The sequence below is a fragment of the Grampus griseus genome (assembly GCF_964374135.1).
Source record: "Grampus griseus genome assembly, chromosome: 7".
In the NCBI taxonomy this organism is placed as follows: Eukaryota; Metazoa; Chordata; class Mammalia; order Artiodactyla; family Delphinidae; genus Grampus; species Grampus griseus.
Genome location: NC_139001.1, coordinates 98,911,121 through 98,923,376, shown reverse-complemented (window position 1 = coordinate 98,923,376; position 12,256 = coordinate 98,911,121). Strand labels below are relative to the sequence as shown.

The following is a 12,256-nucleotide window of genomic DNA, read 5'->3' as shown; positions in this document are numbered from 1 at the left end:
TATATTTTTCTTATGGATACATGTACATTTAAAAACACAGACTGGAAACACACTAAATTCATGACTGTGATTACCTCAGGAGGAAGAAAGGATGAAAAGGAAGTAGAGAAAGGAAAGGGTCTGAGGAAGGTATTCTTTCTGTAGTTAATTTCACTTAAAAAATATATGAAAAATGTTAAAATATTAGTTATGTGTTTATTTGGGGGTGGTTAAGTACATGTGCGTTATACAATACACTTTTCAGAATATTTTTTTTAACAGACTGATTAGATGGGTAGGCTTGAGATGGAAAGTTGTTTGACAATTTAAACTATTACAGAAATGGAATGAGGTTAAAGATAATAAATAATTTTAAATTTAATTTTTATATATAACAAAGAGGTCTGATACAAGGAGAAACAATATTAGGGAAAGCTTCCTTTTTACCCATCATTTATTTTTATATGCATGCCTATAGCCCTCCTACATCAGGCTGTATATTTCCTGAGAGGAACCACAAAAAAGAAAAACATAAAGAAGTTTTCAAATGCTGGATCTCAGAATTTAACTTGTATTCCGAAACAAAGATCTCATTTTACCAAAATTTTTCAAAAATATGTGTAAGTTGCCATGTCGTTAAAATTGGAAAGGAAATGCTAGAAGGGATTTTTCCTAGATTAAAATAAAAGGTCAGAATCTAGCTCTAATTTGTCAAAAATAAATAGGTGTACTTTATTAAAATGAACACAATTTAAAATATTGTCTAGAAAATGAGCTGCCAACAACCTCTCTTGGCCTCTCATTTTTAGAATTAGGTTGTCTTAATGGGAGAGACAACATTCCTTTGTTCATTAAACTGATTCCATAACTTGACTGATAATTATCAGGCATGTGTCAGGTTTTTACAATTTTTTAAATTAGTTTTAAGTTATTTAGAGGGTGGGCACGCAATGGAGAGATTTAATGTTACCTGAGTAATGAAGCATAATGACAGAAAATATTTTAGTTTACATAAAGTAAAATACCACTAACAAAGGTTCTACTGACCTCTACTACCACAGTAAGAGAAAAGAAACTGGCAGTCAAAATCTGATTTTCTGAAACATGCTGATGAGTGTTAAGAAACCCTAACAGGGATATACAGTGGGTATAAAAATGTGGCTCATACTGAGTCTCAAGAACCCAACCTACAGATTAGGGAATGTTTTATCTGTCAGAGGTGGTCTGTATTGTACTCTGTGGAAAAATGGGAAAATATAGCTCAACTTGGCTGCCTTCCTATGCCATTTATAGGCAAGCTCAGGTTACAGGCAGGGACTGGCTTAGCTGATGGTTAACTGGAATGAGCAGAACTGGAATCCTGAAAATGTTATCTTATCAACTTGTTGATATAAAACTTTCAAATTCTCTTTGTGGTTCTTTGTTAGCCATTTCTTCAGTATTTACCTAAAACAATAATGTATACACACACACATGCACATGAGATTAACCTTCCTGTAATTATTTTTCTACCTTTAAGACAGTTTGTCTGCTATACCATGAGCTAGCAAAAGGCAGGGATAGGGTCATTCATTCCTGTGCTATGTACCTGTATGTCCTCCTCACAGTAATTTTTAATCAGGAATATACAAAAGAAAATATTTATAAACCTTTAAGTATTCACATACCCTGGGATCTACCCACAGAATTCCTGATTTAGGAAGAAATGGAGTCTGATTTGAAAATATCCTTTGAAAAAGTTCACAGACTACTGTGCTGCAGAACCCCAGGTGAGAACAAGTAGAATAATATACAGTAGAGAAGCAAGCAATGAATATTTCTTAAATAAATTTAGGAAAAAAGAATAAATTAACAATAAAGTGTTGGAGATTTATTCGATACTTTAATACTAATAGGCTCAACTTAGGGTCCCTATTAATATCTATAGGACTTTTCTTTCACTTGCAGCAAAAGGATTAGACCTGCTTAACTGCTCCTTGATCAGGTCTTAGTATTACTGCAAGTAGCTATCAAGGAAGAAATACCTTTTTTCTCTTCTGAAAAATTTATAGGGAATGTACCCAACTAAAGCACAGCAGCCCAAAGAGGTTTGTCAAAAAAATTTTAATTTCCTTTTTTAAAAAAAAATGAAGTGCTAAACCCATTCCTTCTAAAAACAGTTCTTTCTACTATTTATGATAAATTTAGCAGTTCAATAATAAATATCCCCTTATTCTTTCACACATTTTATCTTCAGTGTTCAATCAAGCTCAAATGCCCACACTTTCATCTAACCAAAACAAAACAAAACCAAAAACTGAGCAAATCCTTCAAATGACAGAAATATCTAAAATTACAGAAGAATCTTAAAATTAACTTGGGAAGTGACACAGTTCATACGATACAAAAAACAGGTCTGTTCTTGGAAAACGTGGTGAACTGAACACACACATATCTAATCTTGCTCTTTCTCTATTAAAAGCACCAATATAGAGAATTTTTTAAGGCATAATCCCCAAAGTATGGAGAGAACAGAACAGGAAGAAACAGCAACAATATTTGGTAAAACAGAATCTGAAAAGCAGATGGATAAGACCATGCACTCCCCCTAAAACACTTAATAAGTCATCGGTAGGAAAAGCCACGAATCAAGCTGTATCACAAATCCCCCAAAGAACTAGCTGTACCTGCCAGAGCTGAAATTAAGTTAGAAGGAGGGCAGGGAGGAAGGCTGGCAGAAAGCCTCTCTGAGGAGCAGTTAAAGCCCCAGATCCCCTCCAAAGAAGTCTATCAAATGCCTCCTCATCATCCAAGGAGAAAACTGGTTAGCCTATACTCTCAACGGAATAAAGCAGAGTGACAGGACTCTACACACAACTGAAAGGAATGAAAGCAGCAGGATTTTAAGTGAAGGTATTCATGCAGCCTACTGCTAACACATAAATACCAACCCTCTTCCTCAGTTTGGCTGCCAACCTTTACTCTCTAGGCAGGAGTCTCCTCTGGGAACTGGATTACCCGAAATGATCTGAAGAAACACACATAGGGCTATCCTCCAAAGAAAAAGCCATAGTCAACAAGTCCTACTCACAAAGCTTAGATTTCCAACAGGCTGAGCATCCCCCTCCTAAATGAGTGATCCCCTGGAGTCTCTAGCATGTAAAATATAGGTACCAAAACAAAGAGAAAGGCAACTTGGAAGAAAGCAGAAAGAAGAAAACTTAAAAAAAAAAAAAAACAACCTCTGACTAGTATCCTCAGAGAGTCAAAAGATATGCAACCATGAAACAAGTACACGGTAGCATAAAAAAGGAGTATCAAAAGCAGAGGTAGGGGAAGTTCTTGAAAATTAAGTATGTTACCAGAAATAAAAAATTCAATAGAGGGTTCAGAAGGCAAAGTTGGAGAAATCATCTAGAGATCAGAACAAAAGCGCAAAGAGAAGAGAAAAATATCACCGCAGAATGCTAAGGAACAAAGCAAAGATCTACAAGAAAAGGTCCTATACAAGGTTTAGAAATCAGAGCAGTTTCTCACTTCAAGTTATAATGAAAGCAACCAAGCAGTAGCTTCAAAATGCTGAAGGAAAATAATTTCCAATCTAGAATTCTACACCCAAACTACCAAACAAGTGTGAAGATAAAACGAATACATTTTCAGACATGCAAGGTCTTAAAGTTTTCACTTCCCATGTACCCTTTTTATCAGGGACTCTACTGGCAGATGATCCCCACCAAAGTAAAGAAGTAGACAGTAAGAAAGGGAAAGACACAGGACAGAGGAAAGAGGGATCTAACTCTAACACAAGAGAGAGGCAAAGGGAATCCCCAGAATGATGGTGAACTCTCTATCAGGTGCAGAAGGAAACAAGTTCGGATTGGGACATATCAGATGCTCTGGAAAATTAAACTGATGAAAAAACCCTATGCATCTGAGTATGCTGAAAAGACAGATTCAAAGTGAATTAATGACAATTATTTTAAAACTAAGTAGACAACTTATTAATGACTCTGTGGGAAAACAAAATACTAGACAGGAAAATATTTCATGGTAAACTACATGGCTCACATCTAAATAAAATTTGTGTTCACCAACATATAAGCACTGGATTTTTACCTAACTGAAGTTACAATCTAACTATTGGGACAAAAGATTATGAAAAGGTACTGTTTGTGGTGGAGACAAAGGGAGAAAAGAAAAGGCAATCCTCCTCTTCCATAGCTAGCTAGAAGTTGACAGAAAAATATCTAAAACTGAAAAAACTTGAAGTTGCAATATAACCAAAGCTATTTGCAGCTATGGATGCAATCACCAAAAGAATCAACTAATAAGAGTATACCTCTAGAAGAAAAATGGGGAAATATATACAGGGCACTCCTACTTTTTGCTAGAATTTAAACAACTAGGACTTTAAAACAATGTGCATATACATAACTAATTTTTTTTTAACTTTAAGAAAGAGAAAAGAAAACAGATTTCTCACAGAAGAAATTTCAAAGAGAAAAAAGCTATGGAGACGAAAAGATGTTTCAAAGTTTTAAAAAACAATGAAGAAAACTTCGTATATCAAACAATAAAGATTACTTAAATTAATAAAAAAAAATATATATGAAACCTTAAACAGCAAGATATATTTTCACCCAGACAACTATCCCTTTTCTAAGCAATATGACACAACCAAAACACATTTTATTTACATATCTAATGTTTCAAGGTTTTTAAGACAGTCAAGATGTTAGCTAAAGATATCTGTAAAGAGTATTTCACTCAAAGCTTCTTCTTTTGAAACCCAGGGTATCTCCTATCTTCCATGCTATTATCTATCTTGTGGATCCCATTCATCTAAGACTCTGGTTCAGAATCTTCCATGATACTCTAATTCCTGTCCTCAACTTAGGGTTTTAACATCTCTCTCCAACATTTCAACTTCAAAACAACTGATGTTCCTTAACTCAAGTGATCTTAAATCCACTTCTACTTCAGCCACTCACATATACATGGCCCCACTGGAAAATCTGCCCTGATTTCCAGCTACATGTGGTTCTCTCTCTCCATCCTCTGGAATCCCCAATACAATGACAGAGGGAAAGTACAAGGAAACTTAAATGCTCAAGGATGAAAAAAGGAGATAAGGAAACAATAAAATAATCCAACCCTGTTTGGAAGACAGAAAAGGGACTTTACATCCTAAGTGTTTCCAGAGCACCCTGTAGCACCTTCAAAATTGCCAGAAATTGAAGGTATAAGAAACTACATAAGGAAAGAAATTATTATAGAGAACCAACAAGGGCCTACTATATAGCACAGGGAACTACTCAATATTTTGTAATAACCTATAAGGGAAAAGAATCTGAAAAAAGAATATATATATACATATATATATATAAATAACTGAATCACTGTGCTGTACACTTGAAACTAACACGATATTGTAAATCAACTATACTTCAATTAAAAAAAATACTAGGTGTAAAATAAAGAAAGAAATTGTTAAAATTCTCTACGTGGAATAGTGACACCCCCAGGTTCCTTTCCAGACCTCGTATAACCAGGTAGTTAACTACAATGTCCATGAATAAATGAAAGAAAGAATATACGAACAAACAAAATGACATAAATGAAGAAATGAGGCAAAAATTTAGGAAAAACTAAATTTTAAGAGAAAAAAAATCACATTACATTACTACCTCAAAAACAAACAACATTCACGGGTATGATATTATAAATACTGTCATACTATTGATTTAACATAACAGCCAATAACATGACAGACAGGCTAAGAGAAAAGAGGCTCTAGAAACAAAATCAACTAAAAGGAGGTTAGTAGATAAACTACTTACATTGATATATCAAGAAACAGCAGTATAAGCACTGTATTTTGAAATCTGGAAGTAATTACCAAGAGTAATGGCTACGTAAGAGCTAGTGGCTGCTCTGCACATCACTGTCAGTGTTATCTGACTTTTAAAACCATGCGCACATATCCTTTTTAATTTAAAGAACTGCAAAGCAAATGTGCTGTCTAAAATCTGAAAACTCCTTTACACTTGTCTGACAACAGTGCCCTATCCTTCTGGCGCTCACTCCTTTGCTCCCCGTTTCCAACTATATGCCAATTCATCATGACCTCCAACCCTTGCCGGTATCCCTCACTATCTGTAAGTAATTCAGCCTTCCGGATTCCCTCTCTTCTCTGAGCTGCACCACTTTAACCTCTTGCCTTGGCAAAGCCCTTTGCTCCTTTCCCAATACTGCCTGGTGGGGTGGGGCAGGGGGCGGGGACAACACCATTCTATGACTACAAGCTCTGAGTATCTAATTTCAGTGGTGCCCCACGACTAATAATACAGTCACCTTCTCAATTCTCAAGAGTGATTCCAAGTCACTATTCTCTCCCAGCCCTCAACCTTCTGTCTGATCCCTTCTCCAACACAAGAGCTTGATTCCAGTTCATGAAAAATAATTAAAGCTATGAACTATGATGATAAACTTCTTCAGCCATCTGCCTGCTCCTCTAACCCTTTCCAGCTCCACATTTTCCTGCACCCATACTTAACCCCTTTCCTGTCCCTAGAGTAACCCCTCTTAAAAATAAAACTAACCTCAGCCTTCTTACAACTGACTTCTTACCAGTTCCCTGTAGCCACTAAGCTCTTCCTTTATAGCCGCCTCTCACGATGCCCACAACTGACAATTCCCAGACCTTTACCTCTCACTGATGCGACACACTGCCTCTATCACACCATTCCATTGAAATTGCTCCTCTAGGATCACCACTAATCTGGATGCTAAAAACCCATGGGTATTTCTCAGATTTCCTCTATCACCTCACTGTACCAACTGGCACTATTTAACCTCCTCCCTCCCTGAAACATTCACTTCTCTCAATGTCAGCACCACAATCCCTTGGCTTGTCTCCTTCCTTTCTGTGTGTTTCAGTATCCTCTGCAGGCTTCTCTTACTCTGCCTGTCTATGAAGTGTTAGTGTGCACTAAGGCCCCATCCTTCCCACTCCACATTCTCTGCCTGGCCAGTCTCCTTCTTTGCACCATTTATGGTGATGACTTGACATCTATCCTCACTCCAGGACACATGCCCCAGTTCAAAACCCTTAGAACCCAAGTGTTCATTTTCAAACTTTTTTGAAGATGCATAGTAAACTCACCTCATTCTACCTTATCTATCTTATCCTTCCGTTTTCCTAACTTCAGTGATGGCAAAACATTGAGTTGCTCAAATTACAAACCTGGGAATCATCACAGATTCTTCATATTCTTACTCCCCTCACATCAAAGCAATCAGTAAATCATGTCGATTCTATTCTTACTCTCACCTCCTTTCTCATTCTCACTGACCTACTGACTTTTTTTCATCTGGGAAACTGCAATAAACTCACCTGTTTCCAACACAATTCATTCTGTTCCTATCTATCCAACCCAGTGCAACCAGTGACCTTTCCCATACCATATATAGATCTGTGTCATTTCCATGCTGAACATTTCTGCACAAGCACAGAATCCAGTAAACTCCTTTGCATAGCATTTTAGCTTCTCATTAACACCTATCTGGATCCATCTCCTACCACTCTCTTCCTTTGTACTTTATTATCTAGCTCTCTTACACCCCAGACCTCTACCCAGCTTTTATATATATATACATATATATATATATGTATATATATATAGTTCTCTGCCAGAAATGTACTCCCCTAACATACCTGCCTGAGAAATACCCATTCATCCTTTCTCAGTTCAACTGTTATCTCCTCTAAGAAGTTTCCCTTATTCTCCCAAGCAGACTTAGATGCTTTCTTCCCATGCCCTCACCAGATACATGCATTCATTAAGCAACTATACCACTTTTTAGATATTCATCTCTCATTCTTTCAGCTTGATTAGAGCAAGATAAATAATTTTTCATCTTAAATACACAATGCTTAAACTGAGATCATGAAAACTGTATTCACTTACCACTTGCTGACTGAGTAAACAATATTAAACAAACTATTCTTACTGCTGAATAAGCAGAATAGGCATTTAATGTTACTAATTCTAATACAAAAAGTTCTTATACTAACTTACTAGAAGAATTTTTCATTATTAAAAGCTCATATTTCATTAATTTAATATAGCCTGTATGTTGCTAACACTTCATAAAGAGAGAAGACTATTTTGCTAATAGTTAAATATTTTGTTATGATAGTCAATTGAGGGTTCTTTGTATAATGGTTATTTTATATGGGAGGAGGAGGAGAGAGTTCTAGAACATCTCCTAAAATATTTTATTTAAATGACCATGAATTTAAGGGCTCCCCACCCTCCATGACTCCAAGTAAGTCACAAATATTAGATAAAAGTTTCATTTTTCTAAATGTATGAAATATAGTAACTGTTTACCCAGTTTTAACACAAAGGCAATTTTTTTCTTGAAAAATATGACTCACTATAGTATTTTAGTATACAAAAGAAAGTTCCTGAGATTAACTCCTCTGATATAGTTGACTGATATTTTCTGCTGAATATTTCAAAACAATTCCATCTAAAAAAAAAAACTTACCTCTGGATGAAAAAATATTTCAGGTCCCAAGAATCTCTCATATCCAACATCAATGGAAAATTCTTTCTTTGAGATAGCATTGATTCCAGTATACTGTTTAATCCACTTTGATCCATCTGTATCATACTTGTTAAATTCTTTTACTAAATCTGGACAGACATAACTATAGCGCTCCTAGAAAAAGAAATGAGTAATTTTTTCCTCTTGCTTTAGGAAAAGCAAAACAGAATGGCATATTTTCAGTAAACTAAAATCAAATGAAAAAACATCTTCAGAAAATAAAATTAGCAAATTTAGCTGAAGAAAATTTTATGTTAGGATGTTATCGTATGTGTAGTAAAAATAAACAGCTCATCTCCTATACATAACTGAAGGTTTCACAAATGAAGAGAATAAGACTTAAACTAAAGAGCCAATTTCTAATATTTCAGTGCTATTTCATGAAAGTACTCATTAATGTCATCCAAAATTTTATGCTGTTTCAATAATTAAAGGAGTTCATATTTTAGAAAAAAGAAAAAAAATACACAAAGAACTGGAGAATAAATAGTTGATATAACCACACAAATTAATATAGTAAGAGGTACAAGTTATTAGGTATAAAATAAGCTTCAAGGATATATTGTACGACATGGGGAATACAGTCAATATTTTAAATGAAATACAACCTTTAAAAATTGTGAATCACTGTATTGTACACCTATAACATATAATATTATACAGCAACTAAACTTCAGTTAAAAATTTTTTTTTTTTTTTTTTTTTTTTACATATATAGATCTTTAATACCTATCTGGAACAAAAGATTATGGGCTAAGTGAGCAAAAGAAAAAAAACTGAAAATATAAACTATTCTTTTTTTACTATATCACCTGCAAGGCTGAATCACTGCATATTTGGATATACATCCTTAGTAAAAGTTTTCATCAAAAATGCAGTTCAAACATGTTATAACTTTCTATCTGCAATTTGTGGACTCCTGATTAGCCAGTCTATTTTTTTTTTTTTTTGAAGGAAAACACATTTCACATATTTGTATACATCAATGATTCTATCCAAGATAGGTACAAATATTATTACTGATAATCAACACACATAATGGGAAAGAATACTGGAAAACAGAAGATAATTTGAGTATGTCATATTAGGTCTTCTTTCTCCAAATCTTGGAAGTAGGAATTACATGGAAATGATGATCCTTAAAAGACATTAATACTGAGCACTAGTATGCTCTAGAACAAATCCTTGGTGTTTTTGTTAATTTTTAAACTCCAGAGATTTCTCAAAGATGTTGAAACAGTAGTGTTCATATTAATTTTTTACATATTTAATTTTGATGCCACCTACCTGAGGTGACTTTTTGCAACCATTTACAAATTCCTTTACTACCTAGGAAGCAGTAAATTCATTTTCATTCCTATTCTTTGATAAGCAAGGAAAACACTATAATCATGCAAAGACCGTCAAATATATGGAGTTATTTTTACCTGGGAAGTTTTGCTTTGACATATTTAAAACATATGTGAGACTCAATGAAATTTTTTAGGTATGCTGACAAATGATAAATTAAAAAAGCTATGTTAAATGTTTTGGTATTTTGCATGGAGCCCTGGTGTAGCATACAAATTATTAAAATACCTTACACAGCCTTCACATTTTTCGTCTATAGGCCATATCACTTGAGCCAACCATTGCCTCTATTCTACAGCCAAATGAATCAATGACATCAAAAATTCTGTTGTAACAGAAAACTGCTAGAATTAAAAATAAAGAAGTCAGCGAAAATTGAGATGTGAGGACTCTGAAGTGAACTAATTACAGGCATACCCCGTTTTACTGTGCTTCACCAATAATGTGTTTTTTACAAACTGAAATTTTCTGGTATCTCTGCATTATCAGATGACGGTTAGCATCTTTTAGCAACAAGTATTTTTTAATTAAGGTATGTACATTTTTTTATAGACATGATGCTATTGCCACTTAATAGACTACAGTATAGTGTAAATGTAACTTTTAAATGCACTGGGAAACTAAAAACTTTGTGTGACTCGCTTTACTGCGATATTCGCTTTATTGCAGTGGTCTGGAACAGAACCCACAGTACCTCTAAGGCATGCTACATTTATTTTTACTAAAGAGAATAATCACAAAAATGTATGTTGAAGTCAGTTGGTATAAATGTTCTTGTATGTTAGTCCTCTCAAATGTGAAATGTGGTGAGAGCAAGCAAAGGGTTGATAATCTCCCAAAATTTCCTACAAGAAATACAGAGAAAAATACATGTAATTAATAAGAGTAGTGGTTTGTAACTGGTTAACGAAAGTTTTTTTTAAACTACTGTTCTTGACTTAAGAATTTTTCATGTTCATATTATAACGTGATTTTAATTTTTAAGTAAATTATATTCTTAACTTTTTTTTTTACCTTTACTGCCTTAGCAGTTTCCAAGGACTGCTCTGGAGGAATTCCTACTTCTCGGTCTCTCAGCAATTGCTGAATAAAATATGTTATATCTCGTCCTGCGATTGGAATGTGCTTAATACAGCTGCCAATCACATACCCTTCAGCCTAGATGAAAAAGAAAGTGTCAAATTTACTTTCAACGTTTTCAAAAATCAGTATCACCTAAATTAATCATTAAAGACCAATTTCTCAGATTACTGTATTTGTATCCTTAAGTATTGCTTTATCCCAGGAGAATTCTTCTAGTCTTTATTCCTCAACTGTATTCCTCACAGTTAACTTAGCATAGAATTTATAATACTGTACAGATATTATGAACAAGAATGAACAAAACTTATGAACAAAGCTTAGATTTATTCTCCTGATAAGAGTTTACAACCAAGACTGAAATGACTCAACAACAAAGAAATAGTGAGTTTCAGAAGTATTAAAGGTTTTAGATAACAGACTTCAAATAGGATATTAGTTTTAAATCTTCTATAATTTCAGCAAAAAATTTAGATTGCATTGTAAGAAATTTTATCATTAACCCACAAGCTGGCTATCATTTTCCTAATGAAGTAGGTACCAACTTCACAAGCCTGAGGCAGTCCATGTACCATCATAATTCCAAATAATTTAATTCTGCAGAATGAATTCATAAACTTACTAATACAACTCGGAAGTACAAAAATAATGTAGCAAAATTAAATTTCATTAACAACATAACATTCTTGTTTATGAAATGGTAAAATATTATTTGTAGTTAGACTGTAATAAATTAGAGATGTTTAATATGAGCCCTAGAGCAAAAACCACCAAAAAATAAATGACAATAACAAAGAAATATATAGCATAGCTAGTAAGTCAATAAAAAAAGATAAACTGAAATTATAAAAAACAGTCCATTAATTCAAAAGAAGGCAGGAAAATCACAGGAATACCCAATTCTTAATATTCTTACTAAAACTCTTTCTTTTCCAAGTTGGTAACTCCTTTTTGCAAATTACCTATTCTAATATTAATTATCAAGATAATAATATTACTGCGTAATTGTGCAGATGTTAAGAAAAGACTTTGGTCAGGAAGAACAAGTTCAGATCCCAGCCCCATGACCTATGATTTGGTGATCTTAAGCAACTCAGTTATTTGCATTTTATAAATGAGTAAACTGAAGTCCTCAAAGGATAATATAATCTACAGCATAGATCTTGAGGCTTAAATGAGAATTTTAAATGAACATTTTAAGAATCTTTATGTATCTCTAAACAACATACATATATGCATTATTTAATCCTCA

General features: G+C 34.0%; 1 protein-coding gene across 1 annotated transcript in view; it reads right to left on the bottom strand.

Moving 5' to 3' along the window:
• The window catches only part of ACTR3 (actin related protein 3), a 57,802-nt gene that overhangs the window by 8,305 nt on the left and 37,241 nt on the right, over nt 1-12,256 (bottom strand). The window contains exons 7-8 of the mRNA XM_082659059.1: nt 10,939-11,082; nt 8,515-8,688 (exon numbers count right to left, since the gene is read on the bottom strand). Coding sequence (XP_082515185.1) covers nt 8,515-8,688; nt 10,939-11,082 — 318 coding nt within the window. The remainder of the gene's footprint in view (nt 1-8,514; nt 8,689-10,938; nt 11,083-12,256) is intronic.